This window comes from Chaetomium tenue (genome assembly GCF_020726465.1).
Source record: "Chaetomium tenue strain MPI-SDFR-AT-0079 chromosome Unknown F5144scaffold_2, whole genome shotgun sequence".
Taxonomy (NCBI): domain Eukaryota; kingdom Fungi; phylum Ascomycota; class Sordariomycetes; order Sordariales; family Chaetomiaceae; genus Chaetomium; species Chaetomium tenue.
In genome coordinates this window covers 4209268-4234423 of record NW_027117330.1, presented here as the reverse complement: position 1 = coordinate 4234423, position 25156 = coordinate 4209268, and the positions used below count along the sequence as shown (strand labels likewise).

Sequence of the window (25156 nt, the reverse complement as noted above, 5' to 3'; positions counted from 1 at the left end):
ATTTGCTTGCTCGCCTGGTTGAGGTGGCTCTATTTGGCGTCCAAGATGGCTTCTACGCGGTCCTATAAACCCCTTACCAAGCCCAAAATTCATGCCGCTTTGGCTGCTGCTGCTTCCGCCTTCTCCTTTGCCTTCTGGGCCTTCTTGGCCTCGGCTTGCTTCAGCTTCTCGAGCTTCTTGAGCTGGTTTTTGGTCATCTTCCCATCGCCCTCTGCCGCCTCACCGGCATCCCCGTTCTCCACCACTGGGACGACTATCGTCGCGCGGGGGTTGCCTCCCCACTTCAACGGCCGCGTCGCCATGAACTCCTTGACTATCTCGTCGCTCACCTTGGCTCTCCTCTCCTGGAAAGCGGCTACGTAGGTCTGGAGCTCCCTGATGCAAATGGCCTTGAGTTCGCCCGTCAGCATCTCCCCCCTCTCGTACTCCCCCTTGATCCTCTCCAGCTCTTCGTCGTCTTCGAGGAAGAAGCGGAGGTATTGGAACGCCACGTCGACGCTGGTGTCGCCGCCAAGGCTTCTGTGTTCCTCAACCGACACCTTGCCGCCCGAGAAGGCGTATTTGTTGATCTTGTTCTTGATCTGGTTGGGGGTGTCCTTCATGAAGACTGCTGCTATCAGCGGGCGACCTAGTGAATCACGGCCTAGTACGGTAACCTACTTGCGGACTCATCAATAGAGGCGGACATCTGCGGGCAATGTTAGCTCAGCCTTCACAATACAAGAGCCAAAGGCAGGAGTGTACCTTCGTGCCAGGCCCTTGGAGAGCCGGCAGGAAGAGCGAGTGAATGAGGGATGGCTTGGCGTAGGGCTTCCCCTTGTACTTTAACCTCGCCGACACATCCCGTGTCATGCGGAAATCTGCGCTGGTTAATCAAATGCAAATGCCATTAGACAGTGTTGGGTGCTTACACCTAGGGTTCGTCAGTAAAGCAACAACCAAACGAGTGTGGGTAGTCAGGTAGTCAGATACTGCGGGTTGCTTCCAACCCCTGGAGAGGGTTCACCTACGGATCTTGGTCGATGGCGCAAGGACTATCACGGTTAGTTGTGGAAATGATGGAACCTCCAGGGCATCTTACATGAGCGCCGGTATCCCGACGGTCTTGGTCTCATCTTCGCCAAAGATATGTGGGAATGACGACGCCCAGCTTGTGGCCCCTGTGCTTGCGATTAGCCGTTGTATGGCGAGCCGTGGAATGACAAGGCGCACCTTGAATGCTGCCAAAGTGAATCCGCCCAATATTGCTGCTCTCGTTGAATCCGAAGATGGCGCGGGCCTGGTTGAGTGTGATGTGCTTTGACAGGCGGACGATATTCCTGTAAAAGGCGCCGCCGACATAGTCGAACTGGGCTTGAGTCAGCCCCTGAGCTTTCCTTTCACTGGCCTTTGCATGTGCTTACATCAGAAAAGATGAACGTCTTCGCTGGGTCAAAGCCAATGGCAATGATGTCCTTGGAGTTGCTGGTGCAGTACCCCTGCACTTCCTCGATCGTTCGCTTTTCGGAGAACAGATACCTGGCCTGGTTAGTGTGGCTCTCCGTGCAGCCGATAGCCAATTCTTACTTCTCGTCGTCCGTCAACATGATGATGAGCTTTCAAAACGTTAGCATATTACCAACCCCGGTCCGTTACAATTCCTGTCACGTACTGGCACGTCGAAGGTATCCTGGAGCCCTGGTGCGCCGGTGTTAGCCCTGAAACGAAAACAGTCTCCGATATCCACCAAAAAGCCCCTCCTAGAACTATCTCATGCGATTGAGGATCCGCGCATACATTTTGTAAACTCGAAAGGGATCGTATGCCCCACATGTACACTGTCGGACGAGGGCCCGCGGCCCGTGTACAGGAAGAAGGGCTCGCCGCGTTCGTAGCGGTCGAGAATAAGCTCGAAGTCTCTGTGGGAGAAAACAATGCCTCTCCGGAGGAAGTGGTGCGGGCGCTTGCCGGTTACGCGCTCGAAGCGGGCGAGCAGCTCGTCGTCGATCTTCTTGGTGCCGAACTCGTCGACTAACTTGTTGTAGTCGATGGCCTTGACTATGCCGTCCTCGCCGACCTCCCCAGAGACCTACAAGTCGTTAGATTCGTCCTTGCGTTCATCTACCGAGCTTAGGTATTCGTTGTTCGTTCTATGACTGACATTGTAAGGGTCAATAGTCTGCTTCTGCTGCTTGTGAACGGGTTCGGGAATCGGTGACTCGTCAAGAGACGCGGCGTTGGTGTTTGTGGCCATGCTGTGATCGGAGTTGTTGTCCTGGTTCTACAGTTCGAATTGCAGCGCGGGGGAGATCTGCTCGAGTCCACGATGGCCAGTCCACTAGGTACCTTGCAGATTGGTGAGTCAATGTCGAATGCGACTGTAAAGTGTCAGGATGGTGGGGGAGGGGCACTTATTGCAGGGGCTTGGCGTCTGGGGAAGGCGGAGGCCCGCGGCAGAATCAATGCCTGCCGAAACAAATTCCCAGGGGTTCGGCTCAGGGCTGCATTCGCTGAAGTTGCAGCGAGTCAAGCTCAACCTCCGGTTCTACGCCGATGCTCACCACGAGACAGCACCCGGTGTCTTGCGATTATGTTGGCAGTAGCGCCATGGGTGTGCCGTAGCTGTGTGCGGTCCTTGAGACGCGCCGGCGTTTCCCATTTTATTCGGCGGGCTAGCACAGGTATTGCTACTCTAGTTAAAAGTCGCAGTTTTAGTTATCCATCGATTAACCTCGACGTTTCCACCAGACACCCACATCACGCTTCCCTCTGCCCTCCTCGAGCGCGCGCGCAAACTTGCCATCGAGCACGACCAATTGAGCGCGGCCCTAGAAAATGACTTCGACGCAAAAAAGGCCAAACGTGCAGGCGAACTCTCGAGAGTTGCCAACGCGGTCAAGGAGCTCGAAAAAGCCAAGGCTGCCCTCATTGAGCTCCAGGGCTTGCTAGAGTCGAACGATGCCGAGATGCGGGAGCTGGCGAGGGACGACCTCGAGGCCACGAACGCTCAGCTCGCCGAGTCAAGCCACAACCTCTCGGTGGCCCTGACACCCAAGCACCCATTCGCCGACATGCCTTGCCTGCTCGAAATACGGCCCGGTCCCGGCGGCCTGGAGGGGCGCTTCTTTGCCGACTCGCTCTTTCAAATGTACAAAGCGTACTGCTCGAGCAAGGGCTACAGAACGCGGATTGTGCAGTACGAGGCGTCCGACAGCGACGGTTCGACAGGTTCCGAGGGAGAAATCCCTCTGCAAGAAGCCGTGCTCGAGGTCCAGGAACAGGGCGCATACGGCTTCTTCCGCGGCGAGGCGGGCATGCACCGCGTGCAGCGAGTACCCGCCACCGAGAAGAGCGGACGCACCCACACAAGTGCCGTCGCGGTATGGGTGCTGCCCTCGTTCCCGGAGAACGGCACCTCCGACTCGGAGGCCGACTGGGACAAGCCGGAGAGCGACTTCTACATCGACCCGAACGAGGTGCGGAGCGAGACGATGCGGGCGGGCGGCGCGGGCGGGCAACACGTCAACAAGACCGAGTCGGCCATCCGGCTGACGCATATTCCCACCGGCACGACGGTCAGCATGCAGGACTCGCGGTCGCAGCAGCGGAACCGCGAGGACGCGTGGCGGCTGTTGCGGTCTCGGCTTGCCCAGCAGCGGCGCGAGGCGAGGGAGGAACAGGCGCGCCAGCTGCGCAGCAGCGTGCTGGCGAACTCGCAGATCACTCGTGGGGATAAGATCCGGACGTATCAGTACCAACAGGACCGGTGTACAGACCATCGGAGCGGGCTGAACACCCACAACCTGCCGGATGTTCTCCGGGGCGGTGAGACGCTGGAGAAGGTCATGGACAGCGTCCAGAACTGGCTGATCAACAAAGACATCGAGGCGCTCATTGCTGACGAGGAAGCAGCTGCCGCCCCGTCGAAGAAGAAGAAGGGTAAATGATCTTCTCTCGACTTGACCCGTACGTATTAAAATCTTTGTATCTACGGTACATCACAAACAGATGGATAGATAGATCAAATACCCGGATAGATAAAACTCGAATCCATGTTTAGACTTCACCTCTCAACCACAAGTACTGGATCTTATGAAGCCTCGAGGGGGTCTTATGAAGCCTTGAGGAGCCACTTGGACAAGGCCCGCTGAATCACTCCACTGTCTAGGTCGATCGCGGCCCTCCCCTCCCTATTAAACAGAGCATTGCTTGGCCACCCTCCTCTCAGTTAACTCTTACGTACATACACATTAGATTCACAGCCCTATGGGATCCCGAGATTCCCATCAAACCGCAAAAAGTAAGAAGCACGGGAGGGAAGGTTGTCGAGTCGGACCCCTCAACATAAACTCCGGCCCCCAAGTGCGTGGTCCAATCAAACTTGAATCTTTCCCTTCCACCTCCCTAATCGGGACAATCCTTAGACTTATCCTTGGCACCACGGGAGCACCTCCCCAACCCCGTCTAGCTGCCCACCTGCCGCTGCACGATCGGCGTCTGCATGGAACCGTTCCATCTCCTTTCATCATTTCTTTGACCTCTATGTATGTACAGGATGACCCAAGCACCCAAGTTACACAGCCGTGTCAACACACCATGTCTACTTCTTCTTCCGAAGAGCTGCAGACGCCACATTCTCGGGGAAATAGTATACATCGCATTACACACGCACATCCGGATGAATTCGCAAAAAAGAACCCCGCAGTCAACCGATATCCAAAGGTGGATGTACCGTTGTGTCGACTATCTCCGGAATCCATCCCTGCGAGGCTCATCCTAATTGACTTCCTGGACGGGTAGGTGCAGAACAGGTACATACTGTGGCATCGCGCACGCTATTAGCTCAACTCGCTTGCCCTGCCTGCCCTGCCTTTCCGTTCCCATTGGGCATGACTCGGGCCCGTCTGATCCTGATATCGCTGACAATGCAATACCCGTCAATCAATATGGGGTTTCGGTGCCCGGTGGGTATCAGGGGTGGTATCGGGGGTAGCTCGGGACAGGGGGTAACGGGACCGAAAGCTTGCTTGGGGTTCGTCACCTTCCTACCTGATATCCCGAGGGCGGAATGTTATTCCTCGGTCCAAGATCGGGGTGCGGGCAGCAGCAGAGCGTACGTAATCCAGTCGCTGTCATCCGAAGTATAGGTATATCTAGGTGGGTGCTAGTTCCCACCCCGCCGCGCGCGCGAGTCGAAATGTAGCCCAGTTTTCACTCAACCTTGGTAAAAGATGTTGTGGACAAGCCTACTCCCGGCGCTGCTCCTCACGGGGGTGGCGGAAGCTGCTAGCCGTAGTATCGCGCATGCTGGGAAACGTCATGTTGAGCATGCTGCGAAACGGGCGAAGCCGAACGTTGTCGCAGACCATCCTCGCCGGGTGATTGAGCGAGAACAGACGGGGCACAAGTTCTTGAACGATAATACCACCAGTGAGCACTCTACGACGCCAATTGACTAAGAATGGGTTACTAATATGCCGCTGTAGGATTTGCTGTTGATGGAAAGGGGATCCCGGATGTCGACTTTGACGTCGGCGAGTCTTATGCCGGCCTGCTCCCTATCAGCGGTGACCCAGAGGACGAAAACAACCTGTTCTTCTGGTTTTTCCCCTCGACCAACCCGGCAGCCGACAAGGAGATCCTTATCTGGCTGAACGGTGGCGTAGGTTCCCCGAAACCATTATATTTACGATACGCCTACTGACTCCGTGTGTAGCCTGGGTGCTCGTCTTTTGAAGGCTTGCTTCAAGAGAACGGTCCCTTCTTGTGGCAATATGGAACCTACAAGCCGGTCGAGAACCCCTGGAGCTGGCATACTCTGACCAACATCGTCTACATCGAGCAGCCCGTCGGCACCGGCTTTACCACCGGCAAGGCCACCATCACGAACGAGGAGGAGCTTGCCGAACAGTTCATGGGCTTCTGGAAGAACTTCATCGACACCTTTGGCATGCACGGCTACAAGGTGTACATTGCTGGAGAGTCTTATGCGTACGTCCTCTCCCCTCCCCCCCATGATTCGACTAATACCATACCTCAAACCCCCACTAACCTCCACAATCAGCGGCTACTACTGCCCGTACATCGCCAGCGCCTTCCTCGACGCCGAGGACAAGACCTACTACGACATGTCGGGCCTGACCATCTACAACCCGTCCCTCGCAGCGGACGAGATCCAAGAGCCCATCCCCGCGGTGCAATTCACCGAGTACTGGGGCGGACTCTTCCCCTTCAACGACACCTTCCGGGCCGACCTCAAGCGGCGCGAACAAGAATGCGGCTACGCCGACTTCGTCGCCGAATACCTCGTCTACCCCCCCAAGGGCCCCATGCCTTCCCAACTCCCCGGCACCCACCCCAACGGCACCACCCGCGACGAGTGCTGGAACATCTACTGGGACATTTTCGACGCGATCCTGCTCCTCAACCCCTGCTTCGACATCTACCAAGTCGCCACAACCTGCCCCCTCCTCTGGGACGTGCTCGGCTTCCCGGGGTCCATGCCCTACCTACCCGAGGGCGCATCCATCTACTTCGACCGCGCCGACGTCAAAGCCGCCATCCACGCCCCCGCCAACAGCACATGGGAGGAGTGCTCATCGGACGACGTCTTCGTCGGCGGCGTCGACCGCTCCCCGCCGTCGACCGTCTCCACCCTGCCCCACGTCATCGACGCCACGCAGAACGTCATCGTCGGCCACAGCGCGCTGGACATGATCCTGCTCGCCAACGGCACCCTGCTCGCCCTGCAGAACATGACCTGGGGCGGGGCGCGCGGCTTCACGCAGCGCCCGGACCAGCCCTTTTACGTGCCGCAGAATGGCATGACCGACGCCTCGACGCTGGCGGCGGCGGGCGTGTTTGGGAGTCTGGTGTCCGAGCGCGGGCTGACGTACGTTGCCGTGGACCTGGCGGGCCACATGGTCCCGCAGTACGCGCCGTCCGCGGCGTATCGGCATGTTGAGTACATGCTGGGAAGGGTGGATTGTATGAACTGCACGAAGCCGTTCACGACGGACCCGGCTACGCCGCCGCAGAGTGTGGGGGAGCTGGGGAAGGGCACCGCGCCGCAGGGGTGGAGTACTGGGATGGGGAAGGGGAAGGGTAAGGGTGATGGGAAGGGGAAGGGGAAGGCGGATCCTCGGTCGTGGAGGAGGACGAGATAGATGGGTATCAGAATCGCTGAGACCATAAATAAGCACGGCTGATGAGGAATCGGCTTTACATTGATGGCCAGTAATGACAGTGATCCCACATGTCCCTGTGTTTCCTGTCGGCCTGTCCTTGTCCTCGCCAGGCCCCCAAAAGGCCGACACCATGATGCTATCATACAAAATGCGCAGAGAGTGGAACCAGGCAAAGGCCCGCGCCTTCAAACACTTCCAGTATTTTCCCCGCCCTCTCCGCCTTCCATGGTGGTCATGAGCGTAACTCCGTCGTGAAAAAATCCCGTGATATCAAAACAGTGATCCGATACGCCGTTGCCCGAGAGCTATAAAACAGGGGTGAAGATATAAAATGTACAACACGGGAACCGCCAGGGAGCTGGCTTCCCTTTGAAGCCTGCCTCAATAGTTTGAAGCGTGGATTGGAAAATAAAGGGGAGTAGAAATGTTGATTCAAATCAACTGAACGTATCGTGTTGTGTGGTGGGGCGAGAGAGTGCGTGATGTGCGTCAAAGAGACGGCCCATCCTGAAAAAGGATGGGCATGCCGATGAATAGCCCAAAGTCGGAACGTTGCTGCAGTCGGGAATGTTCGTTTCCTTCCAAATCGAGAAGGTAGCACAGCGGGCAGGCTTTGTTCAACGAGCAACTTCGGCTGGCCCGCGTTGGCTCGCCATCTTCCTCAGCTCGAGCACGCCCATGATACCCGTCTGCCGTAGCCTTTCCAGGATCATGCACATGCCCTCGCGGCTCTTGCCGAGCTGGTCCTGTGTCTTGGTCGATGCGAGCGTCTCGATGCTGCGCTGGACGCCCCGGGCGCCCAGTCGTGCGAAGAACCCACCACCGCCTTCGTTCACGGCCGCTTCTGCCTGCGCCTGTGCCTGCCCCAGCCGGTCCCGAATACGTTCGCCCAACCGAGAGCGGAATACCACCCTGGTCTCGACGTCCGTGTTGTCCGCTGCCGGCTTGGTCTTGGGCACGGCATAGAGCTGTCTCTCAACCACCGAGAGCACACCGACAAAGTTGAGGTTCCGGCTTTCCGTCGCCATCCATCCCTCGCGCATGTCCACGATGCTCGTCTCAAGGATGTACGATGCCTTGTCCGTCGTGCCGCCCGTCAGGGACGAGGGCAGTAATTTCATGACACCGGGGGGGAGGCGTGACTTTTTGAGGTGGATGCGTGTCGTGTGTAGACGGCCTGTGTCCCGGTCGACGTGCGAGGAGATGGTGTCGGTGCTGAGAACATGGCTGGCGAAAGGGTTAAGCTGCGGGGAACAGTACCGGAGGAAGAAAGCGAGGGTGACGGTCGGGAAGGGGTGCGAATAGGTATGGCTGGTGGTGTGTGTGAGGACCATGTTGCCTTTTTTTGGCGGGTTCGAGATGCGTATAAGATTGAAATCGAATTGGTTGTACGGGATGTTCGAAGTGGTGATGGAATCTGGTTTATGGGGGGGGGTAAGGAGCTTGGATCTCCAGGCCTGACGCGGGGGAGGCGATAGCTCGAGTTACACAAGGTCGAGGCTCGATCAGGCGGAATTGAGACGATGTACGAAGTAGTTTAGCTCCTTACGTCGTGCTGCAGCGGGGGTAGTGCGAGAAGCCAGTCCGACGGTCTTTACGGATTGGACATTGGGGATGTCTTCCTGCGAGCAAAGACTTTCTCGGTCGTTTCCAGCCTCGTGGCTCGGCTTCTTCTCGTCGGTATCAGAGCGTGCTCCGGCGAAAAGTTCGCTCGGGATACCCCGATTTGGTAAACGAGATGCTATCACAATCGGAACAGGTGGGAGAAATCAGGTTATATATCGGTCTGATTGGGAGATACCCCGGACGAAGTGGGTGGCCAAACGAGCCATAGAGGGGGGACGTAACGGTGACGATCATCAGGTCATGGTTCGCAGGAGCTTGTGCACTTTTTGGGTGGCCCCGCTTCAATCCGGAGATGGAAGCGAAGCAGCCGAGAACTCATGAGGGGGACTAACAGCTGTAGCAACTTTGCCCTCTGACACGCAAAATGTATTTGCAGCCAGATCCTTAAAATTTTGAAATAAGTGTGTGCACATAGGCAGCTGATGGCAGTTCAAAATACGCAAACTTCTTTTACGTCAACCCATCATTACTGGGCTACTTAGAGTTGTTGCTAGCCGGCTGGTTGATAATGTATAAAGTCACCTCGACCGCGTGGAAATGTGGGGCGGGAGCTTCCCTCCGGTTCTCGAATCTTTTCTGCCTGAGGACGAGTGTGGGCAATGCGCAGCAGACCAGGCAAAAACCAGAGGCACCGCTTAGTCACCAAGGACAGGCTGCGTGGGCACTTGAACTCAAACGTGCAGCCCTCGCCTTTCCAAATCGTCAGCCATCTTCCCTTCCTTTTCTACTTCTTCCAAACACGAAAACTCGGCACCCATACCACGCCGGGCCATCGAAACATCATATCCACGAAGGCGGCTCATCGCCCACATTCTTCTAGGAGCGGCGACTAGAGATACCTTACTTTCGGTTCCACTTTCCGCCACTGCGACCGAGAACAAAGCCAACGACCGTCGCTGGAAACTACGCTCGACACGAGAGCCTCGACCTAATCCGCTGCAGAACCGTCGCCGTCCCTGTCGTGGGATTTTTGGCCGACCGCATCTAAGCTCGTATTTCTGCGCGCTTTACTAACCAGGTGTTTCTGAATTGCTGGCCGTGGTGGTGGTGCTATTCAGGAGGAGATCAATTGCGATTCTCCATTCACCCAGTTTTCAATAGGCAGCCAGAGGTTTGCAAGGGGTCTTTGTATTGCAATTTCTTTTCTTGCTTAACCACTCATTCATAAAGCGCTTTCTGTCTCGCTTTGAGAACAATCAGAATTGACTGCATCCAACTCTGGCGTTGAGAAAGAGAAGAGACGAGCACTGCTGTGGCCGTGGGCAATCCTACAAGAACAAGAAAAAAAACATCAAGTCATTTCTTCTCCATTCACCTTGTGCGAAACAGGCTTCGAAAGCACTTAATACTTACAGCCCGCTGCGAAGGCAAACTGCTTCTTGCGGCAGACCTCAACACCCCTTGCGCAAAACACACAAACATCACTGTAAAGCGCTCACGCGACACCAATCAACATGGCTTCCTCGGTCTTCTTCAAGTTCAAGTCCCAGAAAGAACCCACCCGTGTGGAGTTCGACGGGACAGGCATCTCCGTCTTCGAGTTGAAACGTGAAATCATCCTACGAAGCGGCCTCGGCGATGGAACCGACTTCGACCTTGTCATCTGCGCCGACGAGGGCATGAAGGAGGGTATGTATCCGAGGCATGATGACACACATCACAGTGCTAGGCATGCTAACGACAGTCCAGTCTACGACGATGATACCACCATTATCCCCCGATCCACTACGGTCATCGCCCGCCGCATGCCTCCCAAGGTAGCCGGTAGAGGAGGCGCCGCTCGCTATGTCTCCGGGAAGATGCCCGTACATGCAAAGAACTCGTCGCGGCGGGAGCAGGTCGCCAAGCCAGCTGTCAAGGCACAGTCTAACACGCTAGCGCAGCTGAGCAGTGCGATGACAGAAGAAGAAAAGATGGCGGCAGTCTTCCAGGCGCAGACCGAAAACTTCAGTTCGCGCGAGGAAGAGATGGCTACGTATGTCTCCCATTCCCATTTGAGTCGTACTCGACGCTAACACCGTGTAGACAACAATACGTAGCCAAAGGAGGTCCCAAGAAACCGGCCAATGTCCCCGACCATGAACCCCCTCAGGGCTACATCTGCTACCGGTGCGGTGAGAAGGGCCACTGGATTCAACTTTGCCCAACAAACGACAACCCCGAGTACGACAACCGTCCCCGTGTCAAGAGAACCACCGGCATCCCCAGGTCGTTCCTGAAGACAGTAGATAAAGCGACAGCGCTTGGCCAGAACGCCGATGGCGAGGACTCAAAGACTCCGTCCGGCATCATGGTCAATGCGGACGGAGAGTTCGTGATTCATGAACCTGACAAGGCAGCCTGGGAGCAGTTCCAGGCCAAAGCCAAGGCGAACCCCGCCGCGCAGAAGGCCGCTGCCGAGGAGGACAAGGTCATCCGGGAACGAGGTTTGGAGTGCCCCGTCGACAAGAAAATGTTCATAGAGCCAATGAAGACTCCGTGTTGTGAGAAGACGTATTGCAATGATTGCATCACCAATGCTCTCATTGAGAGCGACTTCGTCTGCCCGGCCTGCAAGGCGGAGGGCGTCCTGATCGATGATCTGAAGACGGATGAGGAGGCTGTGGAGAAGATCAAGGTGTTCCTTGCCGAAAAGGATGGTAAGAAGGAGGGCTCCCCAGTCGACGAACAGTCACCAGCAACCATCGGCAGAGATGAGGCCGATAGCAAACCTGACGGAAAAGCGAAATCACAATCACCATCGCCCACTCCTGTAGCGCCAGCGACAAATCAACCAGGCAAGTCGTCAACCTCAACCCCGCAAAGCGCCGCGTCCACGCTCGCTACCGGTGGGCAAGCCCAGGCTTCCCAAAAGCGTCCCGCAGAGGATGCCTTGGAGAACCCCAAAATCCCCAAAGCGCCAAAAGCCATGCAGAAGGCGCAAGAAGTTCAACAAAACATGACGCCAATGATGGGCGGCGTACCAGGCATGACCGGCATGGCCGGGGCAAACGGCATGAACGGCATGCCGATGGGTGGGATGCCTATGATGTACCCCGGCATGCCCATGATGGGTGGCAACTACGGGCCCATGGGTGGTATGCCCAACATGGGCATGGGCATGATGAACCCAATGATGAATCCCATGATGGCAGGCCAGATGGGCGGCGGCTACGGCGGCATGAACAACATGGCCGGTGGCTCCGGTTACAACACTGGCAACTGGGGCGGGCCCGGCGGCATGGGCATGAACAACGGCAACATGGGTGGCGGACGGATGAATGGAATGGGCATGGGCGGTGGTTACGGCGGCGGCGCGCATCAACAACAACATCATCAACAGTACCAGCAGGGTCAGGGGCAGCAACACTTTGGGCACCAGCAGGGCCACGGTCAAGGGCAGAACTTTGGGCACCAACACAACAACAATAAAAACTTTGCTTACCAGCCTGCTGTTGAGGAGGATGACGCCTACTTCCGCAAGCCAGTCAACCCACACCGGCATCAAAATCGTCAGCGCCGCGTCCGGCCTAGCGATTATAGGGAGCTCTAAAGGGGACTTCGCTAAAGGGGACTTCGTTCAGATGAACATTGCTGCCTGAGCGCACTACTTCCGCGTCTCTGCATCGCCGTAAATAACACTACCCGGCAACCGAAACCAGTTGCCACTCACATACATCTCGATCCCACGTCATGGCCCACCATTGTCACCGGACCGTGGGGCCATATATATACGAGATTTACCATGGCCGGTCACTGATCATTGCCATCACGGCGTTTTCGTGTTCGTTCCCACTGGAGGAGGTTTCCATTTCAGCATTAGAGGAGGAGGGAACTTTATTGGACCAATCTATGGATGGGTATTAATGGCGTATACCTTGGGGATTTGGCGTTAGGGGAAGGGTTGGCTTTTTTTGTTTTTACGGTTTTGAGCTGAACAACGGGTCTCTGAAGGGACGAGCGTTGCATTGAGTGTTACTACGGGTTGGGATCGCTCACAGGCCGTTTGGTGGCTGTTTTTTTGGTTGTATAACTATTGCTCTAGCATATTTCCGCTTAGCATAGAGGGAATGGAATCCCATACATATCTCACAATCTCACTACTTGACGCAAGAATCGTGACCCCTGCGTGTATGATGTTCATGTGTTCGATTTGAATCTAACGACTGGGGCTTCTATCCATAGCGCCTTATCCGCACGTATTCGCCATTCCTTGACCACCTACTCCATCCATGCATGGCGTGCTTGATTCCCTGACACCTCATATGCGGTTGCTATCGACAAAAAATACAGTCAACGCAAGAGGGTATCTCCAACCCCAGGCCCGTCTTCACGCCCGTCAGTCACATCGGGGCAGAAATACCGTCACCCACTTGTCCCCGCTCCCGTCCCGCACCACCCGGCCCTACGAAGGCGGCACAAACGGCGTGACCAGCATCTCGCTGAAGCGCTCGAGGCGCTCCTTGCCCCGGACCTCCTCAACCAGCAGCGGCATCTTGACGACGTTGAACTCGTCGTACAGCTCCTCGATCTGCTCGAGGTACTTCTTCTGCATGCGGCGGCGGGCGGTGCACTGCTCGCAGTCGGACCCGGGCTTGGGGAACAGCAGCTGGTTGACGACGATGCTGTGCGTGTCGATGCCGTAGCTGGCCAGCTCCTGGATCATGCGCTCCGTCTCGTACAGCGACAGGAACTCGGGGATGCACACGCACACGAATGTTGTCAGTCGCTCGTCCTTGAACTGCGTGTTCACCTCCGAGATGGTCGCTCGGAGGGTTTCGAGCTTCTCCATCATCTCGTTGAGGTTTTGTCCGTTGGGGAGTGTCCCGTTGCTGCCGAGGAAGCCGTTGAGGAGCGGGCCGTATTGGTTTGATAGCTGGGAGACCTTGGCGAGGGCCTTCTCGAGGACGGATGGGAATTGGAGGAAGCGGAGGGTGTGGCCGGTCGGTGCGGTGTCGAAGATGATGGTCTCGTACGAGAGCGACTTGACTTGCTTGAGGACCTCGGCGAAGGACATGGCTTCGTCGATACCGGGGATCTGTAGGCCGTCATCGGTTAGTCAGGTATTTACGTTTAAAAATCCGGCAGAGGAGGTAGGCGGTATCTTACCGCAAAGGCCAAGTCCTGCATCATCCCCCCCATGCCGCCCATGTCGGCGCCGGCGTCGCCCTCGCCCTGCCCCGCCAATAGATCCTGGATGCTGCCGTTGGGGTCGATCTCCATGGCGCTAAGGTTCTCGAAGCCATCGATGAGGCGAGCCTCCTTGCCGAACTTTTGGCTGAAGGCATCGCTAAGGTTGTGGGCCGGGTCGGTTGAGATGAGCAGCACGGAGCGGCGTACTTTGGCGAGCTGGATGGCGAGCGAGCACGATGTGGTCGTCTTGCCCACGCCACCCTTCCCGCCCACGAAGATCCAACGTAGCGACCGCTGGTCGAGGATCGACTGCAGCGTCGGCTCCATCGCGTCGCCGTCATCGACGTTAATGAGCGTGGCCGACATTTTGGGCAAGGTTGTTCGATAAAGGGTTGGGTTGTGTAGACTTTTTGGTTTGGTGGTTTGGTTGTTGCGGGGTGGAAGGCTATGAGATAGTGCAAATAGGTTCGGTCCGGGGTTCTTGATCGTTTGTGTTGTAGAAAATGGGAGTGAGTTCGTGGCCTCGAGCCGCCAATCACGTCGATAATGGTCTGTGGTGTTTTGGGCTCCTTTGGAACCTCTTCGAAATGCAGAGTCACTTCCGGGACGCGGCCGGTTCGTGGGGTCGAGCCCGGCTCCGGGCAACGTCACAGGGGTTGGTGGGGTAAAGCGACTACAGGGGGGTTACAGAGGCACAGAGGGGTTGACTTGGGCTGGCATGTGGCTGCTCAGCTGAACCACCCACTAACTCTAGACCAAGGGTTCTGGTGGCAACATCAAAGGGAGTTACGTCTCCAACTGGGAAGAGCTGAGAGATTCGTGTCCGAGACCTTGGAAGTGAACGAAGCATCCTCAGTACGCCGCACTCAGGCATACCAATAAATCACCTGGATCCTCGTAATACCGTCTGCAATTCTTGACCGCCTCTTCTATTAGCCAACCCCATCAGAAATATCAGAAACATCAGCGATGATTCAAGCAACAGGCGACCGAAACGGCCATTCATCGACTCTCCGTTGTCCCTCTTGAGGACGTGGGGCTGAGCGGGAGTGGGCAACAACAGCCCCCAAGCAATTAGTGCCATGGTCAGCTCCGCAGATCGTGTGGTATCTCGAGTTGTACCCTAGGCAGCAGAATAAACACCCCGATCTTGCCGCTGCCAAAGCCAAGTATACGCGTTCCCTGAGAATGTGCATATAAAGCCCACCGTCCGAGCCTTTACCAGACCTCCGGAGTGCATTGTCCTCGCTGTGCTCGCGCTGTGCTGTATTCAGTTGGGGTCGGTTCCACTTGTCTCATTGTTACCCCTCACCAAGCAGCACAGCCTTACCTTGACGACCCCACCGTCGCAACAACACGACAACCACCGCCAACTTGCACAATAAACAACGGAAACCTGTCGTGTAAGTGAGTCAGCCTATTTTCGCACAGTATCCCGTGTTTTCTTAGTATATAAGCTCCACACCCTCCACCAGTTCTCCCCAGTTCCCCGCTTACACCCCGCAACACCAGGCTGATCATCACGAACCATCATCGCCAGCAGCACCATAAACTCCCAAGCCTCGTGAGCGACAACCAAATAGAAAACCTTCCTAAAAACGAACCACACCGTCACCGCCAAAATGGCCACCGACACCACCGAAACCAAAGACCGCATAACCTGCCACGTCCTCGACACCACCACCGGCCAGCCCGCCCGCAACATGCGCGTCAAGCTCGAACTCACCTCCACCCCCAACCCCCCAACAACCACCACCACCACCTCCCCCACCACAACCACCCCAACCCCCCCCCTCCACCGCGTCTTCGAATCCCTCACCGACGACGACGGCCGCATCAAATCCTGGCTGCCCTACTCCTCCGCGACCTCCTCCGGCGAGGTACCCGTGTGCACGCTGGGGGACGTGCTGGGGGGGATCTCAGGCGCCAGCCAATGGACGCTGCGGTTTGACAGCGCGGGGTATTTTGGCGGGGCGGAGACGACGTTTTATCCCGAGGTCGGGGTGACGTTTACGGTGAAGGAAGGGGAAAGGTATCATGTGCCGTTGTTGTTGGCGCCGTTTGGGTATAGTACTTATCGGGGGAGTTGAGGGGCGTGCGTGGGGGATTATTAGCTGCGTGCCTGGGGAGTTGGTTGGGGAGGGGGTCGGTTGAGAGAGCGGGAGGTGGGGATGGGGGGGTCCATGTTCTTCGTGGGCTTTCGCGGGTATGGGGAGTGAGGGTTGGGCATTTTAGCTTAGGGGTTGTGGGTTGGAGCGGGCCATCCCAAATCTGTTGTAGCTCAGTGAGTTCTGCGTTTTTGGTAGTTGAAGAAATTAGTTGTGGTATTTTTTCTTTGGCTTGACTATCCCGGAGTGTAATAGCGGCTAGCAATGACAGAGTTGGTGTTGCAAGTTGGGACGAGGAAGAGGGTGGGGGATAATTTAAACCGAAATAATGCAGCCACGAAAACATGAGTGATGCAACATAGAGTTAGAAGATTCTCTCAAACGCTTCACCTGCTGGAACTAGACCCAAATGTTTACAATTTCATCTTGTTTATTTCTTGTTTATTTCTTTTTTATTTTTTCTTATGTTTCCTATTTTGATTCCCTGCCGTTGTTGCAGACCTGACATGCCCCCCCCCCCTCCCTGATGACCTTCAAAAAACAGGATCCAGTCTGTTGACGATGTGTTTTCGCCCCTATCCCGTAGGGGTGAGTGATGCCGCGAGGCTAATAAACCAATGACAAATGAGCGTGGTCTTCCTCTTCTACCCATTAACTCCAATATAACCAAACAATTACCCAACGCAATCTAGCACCAGTCGTCAAAGTCGTAACCGCCTGCTCTCCGCTATGCAATAAAAGCCAATACCCTTTGAGCGCACCTTTGTTGAAACGCACGAGCCTGTCGACTCAAAAAGCCCACATTCCAGACCCTCGGCGTGCCTCTTTCATCTGCTACTGTGGCGCTCCTACCGGTGCATCAGCCTGTTTATGAAACTGCTTCTACGTCTGCCGTGACGTGGGTCCCGCGCCGCGTCTCGTGGGTCGACTTTGGGGCGGTCGAACTCTGTCCCCCGGTGTACCGGCGAGTCTGGGTCCCTGCTGCTCAAGCCGTCACTTGACTCGACACCGTCGCCGCCCTTAGATGGGAGAAAGGCATCAAGCCCGGGGATCTCGGCGGCCCGGATCGAGTTCATGGCGAGCCGGCCAAAGGCGGAGAGGGTTCCTTCTTCGGGAGAATCGGACGTTCGGCTGTCGAAGGTGGATGCCCGGCTGTTGGCCTCTTGCTGGGCCATGAACGACATCCGGTATCTGAGAAGGGCCCGCGCCGGGTTCACATCGTCCTCGGTGATGCAGGCGTCGGGGTTAAGATTCGCTTCGGGGTGCGGCAGTGATGTGTTTCGGCCTGAGAAATGGTCAGTTTCTCCTCAGCCCTCGGCTCAGTCTATCAACTTACTGCCACAAAATGCCTCCGGGAAACCCGTGTCTCTTCCCCGGAGTGATATCTGCGTCGGGCTCTGAGGGATAGGCATCATGTATTCGGGGTTGCTAAACCGCGAGGAGGTCGACCTCCTGAATCTTGGTCTGCGCATGTCGGGCGAAGTTTAGTGGAAGGTTTTCTCTTTTAAGTTCCTCGACTGTCTGTTTATGCAAAGAACCCCGGTGGCTCAGCCAACAACGGCTGTGGAGCTGGCTCGGCGTTGAACTCGGAAGGCCGGCACGGTGCTCTCTGATGGCCAAGAAGGATGTTGGGTAACAACGATCAACGGGAATAAAATGAGCGCGAAAGTGGTCAAACACAGAAGAGAAAAAAAAAGAAAATAGAGCGTACGGGATACTCCAGGTAATCCCTGAGGGTAGAAAGGAAAGGTATTACACTAGGGTTGTCCTTTTGGGCAATGAGTGCGGGAACCGCGGACAGGCCTCGGGGGGGTCTTATGAAGTGCCTGGACAAAGACCCATGGAATTGAACAATGGGGCATGCTGCTCGTCATATATGGCCGCCGCTGGGCGGCCATGGGTCATACCCGGAGTCTCAGAGGCATGATTTTGGCGAGACAGAGGCTCCGTGACCTCAGTCCAGACCGCCTTCGACCCTTTCACGGTGAGGTGTGCTCGCATGGCTTCGGTCTCGAGTTGTTCAAGCGAAAGTGAACTGGTGGATGAGAGACCGTTTCCGCTCACCTTGGTTGAGCTTAAAATGTGGGGTCAGCCCCACGCGGTGACAATTTCAGGCGCGCGGCAGGCCGAGTAGCGCTGGCCAATCGAGCATCAAGCGCTTGTCGTTTCGATGCTGGCCAAACAAAGGCCTGCTTTGACTTGAATGACAGAAATAGTCGTGGTACGCGTCCCGGTAGAATGATCTTTGTACGAGCTGTAGGGGTTGTAGGAACCGTAGGAACCGTCGGGAATTTATGGAGACAATTGGAAAGGAGGGAGCTCAATTCCGACAGGTTCTTAAATCTTGAGTGGGCAGTCGAGGCTTTTAGGAAGTGACGGATGCTTCCTCCGGCTCGGAACTGACTTAGCCCTGGAAGCTGCTGGCAAGAACAGCCACGGATGCGGGCTCGGATTCGCCGGTGATGGCGTGGGCTATGCCCTTCTGCAAGACGGGTCAGCCGGCATGCCATGCAGGCCCGCCGAGCTCTGCCAATTCTCAGCAGGATGGTTCGCCATGACTCTTTTGGGGGATCCATTGGTGCTAGTGGGCTGCTGAGATGGGGGTTGCAGGCTGCATCACGCACCGCCAATGGCTACCTACGCATGCAGGTGTTTTTGGGGGGCTCTGGCGGGTTTTGGCGGGTTTAGCCCGTAGATCAGTAAACCCACCTGGGCTCGGATTTGGGTGGATAGAGCCATAGATCTTGATTTTTCTCCTTTTCCATGGAGGGAACTGGTTATTCGTAGTTTGAGGCGGGAGGGAACTGGTTATTCGTAGTTTGAGGCTGGTATCATCGCCCTGGTCTCCGACGGACCGCGTGGGAGGCCGGCCACCGGGACGACCCGGCCACGCCACCGGCCGGCCGTTCAACTTGGCCTGCATGCCCTCATCAGAGCGAGATGGGATGGGCGTCTGCGGGTCGGATGGTGAAAAGCAGCCAGGTGTGCCGACAGTAAGGATGCCACATAAGTCAACCGAGGAGCGGAGACATTGACCAAGCTCTTGCTGGATTTTCCCACAGTAGCGGCTTCACCGCTGCTCGGTAGGGCAATGATGCCGCAAAAAAATGCTTTTCACTTCGTTGAATGGTTTGGGAGCCCAATTGTGACTGCTGCATGTCTCAGAGCGACGACCGTGGCCATTCGATTATGCAGTGCCAGGGCGGGGCTCTGCTGCACCACCGAGGTCTCTGCGCATCGAGATCGGAGCTGTGCGGGGAACCTAACTCGCTTGATGCCTTGCGAATAGCGACGCTCTTGGGTTACGGTGGGATGGATGTTCCATGATTTTGAGAGAGCCGGGTTTGGCTCACGGAAAACTCGGGATCCTGGCGCAAATGGGATCGATAGCGCCCAAGTCTGGCTGCCACAGCCGTTGTTGTCCCGTGCCATTTTACTTTGCCCAAGAAAGTGGCAGAGTGGTTAGAGCGCAGGACCCCGCGAATAAGTTGCACATTTTGTGAATAACCGAGAACTGAGGTTGATAAAAAACCCGAACCGGGGGTTTATGATAGGTTTTGATTGAGTCTTGGGATGTCAGGCTCGAGCCAACTGTTAGATTTGTGGAAACTGAGAGCAGCTCTCGCCAAGACCCCGGAGCATGACGAGACCGAAGATTTCCCGCCAGCTTCCGCCGCCCCATTTCAATCCGCCCCATCTCAGCCCCTGAGCCAGCGCACGAGCCACGGCACCCTTCCGAGGCCTGGATTGTTCAGGCGATGTGGCACATTGGCAGTGCCAAGAGCTTAGGGAATTGACAGCTCTCCAATTTACGCGACGCAACCCAAAGCCTCCAACTTCTGTACTCACCATCTCACAAGACCACCGAACGTTCTCTCCCCCACGAATTCTTCTTCTTTCCGCTCTTTAATTCCATTCTACCCACCCAGTTCCATCCACCCAACCAACACAATGGCCGACCAAGTCCAAGAGATGCTCGACGTGCCGCGCGAGTTCCTGAAGGACGGCATCCAGTTCATCAACCGCGCGCAGAAGCGTATGTCTGCTTTCTCGCAAGCCGTAACAGGCATCACCCAGAAGGCCCAAATCACTAACAACACTTCCAGCCGACCGCCGCGAATTCATCAAGATCTCCCAGGCCGTGGGCGTCGGTTTCCTCGGTACGCCTCCCCTTCCCCCCTGCCAGAGACAGACGCACGGCAGCACAACAACCCCAGTCCAACTTGCTAACCAACCCGTCACACAACAGTCATGGGCGCCGTCGGGTACTTCGTCAAGCTCAGTATGCAACTGCCCCCTTTCCTCCCTTCCCAACCCAGCAGCAACTAACCTACTTCTCCCCCCTCCAGTCCACGTGCCCCTAAACAACATCCTCGTCGGCGGCGCATAAATCAAGAAATCAACCCGCCTCCCAAACCAGCCACGCCACACGACACGCCCGCACAACGGGCCATTCGCCCGGGGAGAAAGGCAGAGGCATAGAACAACAGGATAACGGGAATTTCAACGAGCGGGCGGACGGGTAGGCGAGGCAGCAGTAATTGAAAACCCCAGCTAGAGCCCCCGATTTATGTCACCGCACGAACCAATTATCACGAGGTCAGGGCGTGGATGGGGGGGATATATTGGTTTTTTTTTTCCATATCATGAAGTGGACTGCGGGTTGGGGAAAGTGAGATTCGAGGGACAGGTGGCGTTCGGCCGCTGAGATACGGGGAACGAGGATGTGGAGTATGGCGGCGCAAGATATCCCAGTTGAGAGGCCGGCTCATATCATACTTCCTATTGCCGGCGGAGGCAATTGTAAAAAATTGATTTCTTGTTTTGGCGGTCTACCTTGCTTGGAGCTTCTGGATCGACTGCTGCGTGATTTGAGCGGCCACGTCCATGCATGGCCATGACTATCATATTTCCAACCCCTGCGGAGGCACCTCACTGACTGTACCAATACATCTGAGAATTCTGGTTTATTATTGACGTAGATCGTCAATTTTTCTTTTTTGGCAGGGTGGTCTATGTTTGAATATACTGCTGAAGGGGCCTTAACACGGTCCCTGGTTGCGGCACCGTTGTACGCGCAACATAGCGACGGCCGACATCTTCCCCTGCCCCGCCCACCGCCGTCATGTCCAGATCCGAATCATTATCTTACCGTCTCGTCGCAAGGTACTGAGCGGCGCTGTCCCAAGCAGAGCGGTCGATCGCCGGAATATCGTTGGGCTTTAGCTCCTTGACGGCGGCATGCAGCGCATCAAAGAAGTTGCAAGCCACATTAAAGTCCTCGGTGAACGATACAGCGTATGGTACATAGACGCCTGGGAACTCCTCCAGCTTTTGGCTCTTGTGGGGGTCATTTGGCACGATATCGTCAAGATACGTCTTGACCGCAATACCGAGGGCGACGTCCGGATCATAGAGGAAGGGAAGTCTGTAGACAGGTCAGCGTGGTGCTCCAAGATTTTACCGTCAGAAACAAAACATACTGATGGCTCAACTCCCAACTGTTGTCCCGGTTCCGCTTGGCCTGAGCATACATAAACATGGATGCGAGAATGGCTTCGATGAGGTCACGATCGGCGGACCGCACCTCGGACACGAGCGAGCGGAATGCGAGGAGGTTCTTGCTAAGGGGACCCGTGTATCCGTTGGCCTGATGTCTCAGCTTGAGCAGACTCGCGCATCTGCTGATCAGGAGTAGGCTCGCCTGGTCGGCTTCGGAGCCGTTGAGGGCAAGGCCGCGCAGCTCGTCATGTCGGTTTCTGGCGTGAAGGAGCTCGAAGCGGATCAGCTCGATCGCGACAAGGATAGACTCGTACAGGTGCGGGAAATCGGGGTACTTCTTGGCCGTCGGCTCAATGGCGGCTAGCGCAGTGGCCAGCGCAGAGCCCCAACTGGTGAGTTCGTGCTGGTCATCGACGTAGCCCCGAATATGCAGGAATCTCCAAATGCAGATTGACTTGATCAGGTCGGCCGATTCGACGCCCTTCAACTTGTCCTCGGGGTTTGCGCGGGTCAGCGCGGCAAACTTCGGCTTCTTCAACGCTAGGACCTCAGATATGATGGAGCCATGGGCAAAGTTGGGAATATTCTCCTTGATGGTTGCTTCATGTACTTTCCAACTGGCAACTTGTGGGGTGAAGTTGGCTTTGGCTTCCTGGCGGTCCCAGACGGTAGAAGAATAGTCGGCATCGTACCAGACCTTCATGCTGATATTCTTAAATCCGATGCCGCGGTTCAGACGAGGAATAACCAGACTCAAGGCAGCCTCTTTGATGCGGGCCGATTGTGTTGTCACCAGTTTCTTATACTCGTCTGAATCGACTCCGTCAAGCGTCGGCAGGACCTGCAACTGGCCATGGGTGATCCAGGTAAGGATGCGCGGTCCGATCAGGCCGGTGCTGAGATAGTGGAACAGCTCCGAGGGGAGCTGCAGGCCGAGATATTCATGATTGTCGTTCGTTAGGTGTTCGTAATCGTGTACCTTGACCTCGCCATTCTCGGCGATATACACGAAGTGATCGACGGCCATTCGGGCCTTGCGGTAGTTGTCGAGCCAATTGGAGTCTTTTGGCTTCAGGATGTCCTGAAAGCTGCTGCAAACAAGTGTTACCGACTTCTCGGCGGTGCGTAGCATATTAACCGCGTCAGCCACCGTGTGAGGTTGGGTTTTGATGATTGTTGGGTCGGTCAGAGGCCGAAACGGCGGTAGGAAAGACGTCCCAGTCATCAAGAAGGCGTCAATGAACAGAGACTCGCTGACGTTCAGTGTCTTTAGTATGTGCTTCTTCGAAACTGCATATACCAAGTTGTTTTCCCAGTCGATGGTGCGGATGACGCAGTCTCGAATTGGGTACAGCAACAACTCCGAAGAACCCATGACGCCGGCACACTGGTCCGAGTCGCACATCTCGAAGTATGCCATCTACCCTATGTCAGATGGGTATAATCGAATTGGCCGAAGATGGAGGGCCTCACCTGGGCAGCGGCGTTGAAGGGAGGGACCAAGAAGTGCAGCCCGCGTTGCTTCAGGATGGTCTGGAGAAGGGGGAAGAGGGCTCTGGTCGGAAATGCGCCTCCCGAAAGTTAGCCCCTGGGCGCTATTGGCAAGCGCAAATCAATGGCAAACGTACTTGTGCTTTGACCAAATGCCGTCACGGCCTCGGCGGCGCGACCGGTGAAATACAAGTCCCATGAAATTTTAGCCTTGTCGAGGTTGGCTAGGCCACGCTTAACTGCTGCCTCGTCCTGGCCGGCCATGGATTGGCCATCGAAGATGAAGAACGGGGTGATGTTATGAGCCTTCCACTGGTCCAATTCATTCTCGAGGCGTCCCTGGATCCCAGTGAGGCCACCGAGAGCCGGGAGGAGGGGCTCGTTGCCCGGAAAGACATCGAGATGCAGCTGAAGGTAGTATGCGGCGTCAACGGCGATCGCGCAATCCTCGATTTCGTTCAGGGGATGGGCCCTAGGGTCGGGGAGTTAGCGATCTAATGTGGGGTTGAACGGAGGGGAGGATCTGGGATGAACAGGATGACGTACACGGCCTGGTTGTAAATGAAGGGGTCCCCGATAAGGTCTTCCATTGTCTCGTTAGCATCGATCTAGGGGTGTGTGGCAGCAGAGCGAGAAAGATATGTGCGTCTTCTAAGTCCAGCAAGTCCAGCGAAAACCGAAGCCCATCAAAGTTCCTCCCGGCTGAGATTTCCCACCAAGAAGCCACCAGTTCCTGCGCACGGCGGCCAGTCGCTCTGGAAGAGGGTGTCCTTGCTGCTTCTGTGTGCCAGCTCGGGGGTAGGTATGATGCGAAACGGTCGCGGTAAAACGGTGTGGGGAGGGGTGTTGAGAATGGGGATTCGTCAAGGAGGAATAAATGTCTTGTCGGCTCGCAGGTTCGAATCGGTGTTGCTGGTTTAAACTAACCAGCGAGGCGACCCCGTGGAACAAAAATGCGCTGGCAGCAACCACCTGTCGTCACAAGGAGCTCGACGAGCACGAGGCACGAAAAGCGACTGACGGGGGGAGCTCCGAAAAGTGGCAGCCGCGCGGAGCAGGGCGGGGCAACGACAAAGGGAAGGCTGGAACCTCCAAAGCGACCTAAGGAAAGAACAGACGACAAAACTTACTCGGCATTGTGAAGGGCTACCGATGAGGGGGGTCCCACAACAATGGCAACAAAGCTCTAAGGTCCCGTCGCTCTAGGTCGGTCTCTCCCAACGCGGCTGACCTAGGAACCAGGAAGCTGGGGTCTCCTTTCCGCGGCACCTTGTGAGGGCCAGAAGTAGCGTGGTAGGTGGTGGTGGTGGGTGGAGCACGGAACCGACCGACCTGCGCTGGAACACTCGCACGCGACAAAGTAATTACCAAGAGGCGCAAAAAAGGGCCAAAGAAGCGAATAACAACAGAGGGGGTAGAATGAGTGACTTGGAGTTGGTCAACCACAAACGCTGGCCATCATCGGGCCACAGGGTCAAAGGGGCGAGACTCTCTTGGGAAGAGGGATAGATGAGCTTCCAGTTGGAAATGAGGCGGCTCAGGGAAGGAACCACTCCCGGGTGGTGGAAACTTTGGTGCAGATGGCCTGAGCGCGTAATACAGTGTCCATTGTTTTACACTGTATATTCACACTGTGTCATTAAGTTCCATGTGGCGGCGGTGTGCTCTAACTGTGGCGCCCACTTACACCGGATTGTGGCTGGTAACCCCCCCTACGAGAGGAAAAGACGATGAGATTCCCAAAACTTCTTGATCGAGCAGGCATAAAAGTTCCTAATGCGGTGGAACCGCCAGAGCCAGCATGAACATCAGTGTGGAATGCCCCTATCATAATCAAACTTTCCACTTTGGTATTTCCAAGAGTAAGCGGAAGTGTGAGAACTACGGCAAGGCTTTTTTTGCTTTGTGTTATTTCACTTTTGTGTAACTGTCTTCGGTGTCGAGAAGAGGCAATGAATGCTTAGAAGGAATTCACACAAAAATATCAATATCAATGAGGTGTCCTGGTGTTTCGTCTGCCCTACCCCTGACTGACTCAGCTGTCGCCGCTAGCAACGCCACCTGCAGACAACAATGGAGTGATGATTAAGCAACCGGCCTGTGAAAGCTTAAGACAACCATTGACTCACGCTGGCTCGGTATGGTGATGGC

The 25156-nt window shown here is 55.9% G+C and overlaps 11 protein-coding genes across 11 annotated transcripts; 5 read left to right on the top strand and 6 right to left on the bottom strand.

Moving 5' to 3' along the window:
• Positions 1 to 89: 89 nt before the first annotated feature.
• Positions 90 to 2233, bottom strand: F5144DRAFT_600179 (uncharacterized protein; the record flags this gene model as incomplete). Its single annotated transcript, XM_066791055.1, has 11 exons — positions 90 to 607; positions 661 to 688; positions 745 to 865; positions 1011 to 1034; positions 1082 to 1160; positions 1213 to 1348; positions 1404 to 1518; positions 1567 to 1595; positions 1652 to 1677; positions 1777 to 2068; positions 2141 to 2233. The coding sequence occupies 11 exons, from the start codon at positions 2231 to 2233 to the stop codon at positions 90 to 92; spliced, it is 1461 nt and encodes a 486-aa protein (XP_066647105.1).
• A 353-nt stretch (positions 2234 to 2586) lies between these two features.
• On the top strand, positions 2587 to 3926 carry F5144DRAFT_590805 (uncharacterized protein; the record flags this gene model as incomplete). Its single annotated transcript, XM_066790189.1, has 2 exons — positions 2587 to 2590; positions 2728 to 3926. The coding sequence occupies 2 exons, from the start codon at positions 2587 to 2589 to the stop codon at positions 3924 to 3926; spliced, it is 1203 nt and encodes a 400-aa protein (XP_066647104.1).
• A 1069-nt stretch (positions 3927 to 4995) lies between these two features.
• On the top strand, positions 4996 to 7464 carry F5144DRAFT_137145 (Alpha/Beta hydrolase protein). The gene is made up of 4 exons (XM_066782355.1): positions 4996 to 5409; positions 5466 to 5641; positions 5696 to 5970; positions 6044 to 7464. Exons 1-4 carry the CDS (start codon positions 5211 to 5213, stop codon positions 7143 to 7145), a joined length of 1752 nt encoding a protein of 583 aa, XP_066647103.1. The 5' UTR covers positions 4996 to 5210; the 3' UTR covers positions 7146 to 7464.
• Positions 7465 to 8640, bottom strand: F5144DRAFT_137146 (PRELI-like family-domain-containing protein). The gene has a single exon (XM_066782356.1). The coding sequence runs from the start codon at positions 8498 to 8500 to the stop codon at positions 7784 to 7786; it is 717 nt and encodes a 238-aa protein (XP_066647102.1). The 5' UTR covers positions 8501 to 8640; the 3' UTR covers positions 7465 to 7783.
• A 1606-nt stretch (positions 8641 to 10246) lies between these two features.
• F5144DRAFT_483403 (DWNN domain-containing protein) lies at positions 10247 to 12324 on the top strand (the record flags this gene model as incomplete). The annotated part of the gene is made up of 3 exons (XM_066785389.1): positions 10247 to 10421; positions 10482 to 10767; positions 10818 to 12324. The coding sequence occupies 3 exons, from the start codon at positions 10247 to 10249 to the stop codon at positions 12322 to 12324; spliced, it is 1968 nt and encodes a 655-aa protein (XP_066647101.1).
• A 562-nt stretch (positions 12325 to 12886) lies between these two features.
• F5144DRAFT_137264 (anion-transporting ATPase-like domain-containing protein) lies at positions 12887 to 14728 on the bottom strand. The gene is made up of 2 exons (XM_066782358.1): positions 13881 to 14728; positions 12887 to 13809 (listed from the first exon to the last, which is right to left on the bottom strand). The coding sequence occupies exons 1-2, from the start codon at positions 14268 to 14270 to the stop codon at positions 13177 to 13179; spliced, it is 1023 nt and encodes a 340-aa protein (XP_066647100.1). The 5' UTR covers positions 14271 to 14728; the 3' UTR covers positions 12887 to 13176.
• An 878-nt stretch (positions 14729 to 15606) lies between these two features.
• F5144DRAFT_563964 (uncharacterized protein) lies at positions 15607 to 16430 on the top strand (the record flags this gene model as incomplete). The annotated part of the gene is made up of 1 exon (XM_066788402.1): positions 15607 to 16430. A coding segment is annotated over one exon (388 nt), but the record flags the coding sequence as incomplete, so codon positions are not given.
• Positions 16431 to 16762: 332 nt separating this feature from the next.
• On the bottom strand, positions 16763 to 17880 carry F5144DRAFT_137444 (uncharacterized protein). The gene is made up of 3 exons (XM_066782360.1): positions 17724 to 17880; positions 17349 to 17476; positions 16763 to 17297 (listed from the first exon to the last, which is right to left on the bottom strand). Exons 2-3 carry the CDS (start codon positions 17425 to 17427, stop codon positions 16861 to 16863), a joined length of 516 nt encoding a protein of 171 aa, XP_066647098.1. The 5' UTR covers positions 17428 to 17476; positions 17724 to 17880; the 3' UTR covers positions 16763 to 16860.
• Positions 17642 to 19030, bottom strand: F5144DRAFT_137300 (uncharacterized protein). The gene is made up of 2 exons (XM_066782359.1): positions 18637 to 19030; positions 17642 to 18538 (listed from the first exon to the last, which is right to left on the bottom strand). Exons 1-2 carry the CDS (start codon positions 18933 to 18935, stop codon positions 18088 to 18090), a joined length of 750 nt encoding a protein of 249 aa, XP_066647097.1. The 5' UTR covers positions 18936 to 19030; the 3' UTR covers positions 17642 to 18087.
• A 568-nt stretch (positions 19031 to 19598) lies between these two features.
• F5144DRAFT_627554 (uncharacterized protein) lies at positions 19599 to 20402 on the top strand (the record flags this gene model as incomplete). Its single annotated transcript, XM_066792297.1, has 4 exons — positions 19599 to 20048; positions 20119 to 20172; positions 20262 to 20294; positions 20362 to 20402. The coding sequence occupies exons 1-4, from the start codon at positions 19964 to 19966 to the stop codon at positions 20400 to 20402; spliced, it is 213 nt and encodes a 70-aa protein (XP_066647096.1). The 5' UTR covers positions 19599 to 19963.
• Positions 20403 to 20911: 509 nt separating this feature from the next.
• On the bottom strand, positions 20912 to 22526 carry F5144DRAFT_137256 (temperature dependent protein affecting M2 dsRNA replication). Its single transcript, XM_066782357.1, has 3 exons — positions 22345 to 22526; positions 21496 to 21724; positions 20912 to 21440 (listed from the first exon to the last, which is right to left on the bottom strand). The coding sequence occupies exons 1-3, from the start codon at positions 22367 to 22369 to the stop codon at positions 21161 to 21163; spliced, it is 534 nt and encodes a 177-aa protein (XP_066647095.1). The 5' UTR covers positions 22370 to 22526; the 3' UTR covers positions 20912 to 21160.
• Positions 22527 to 25156: the final 2630 nt, after the last annotated feature.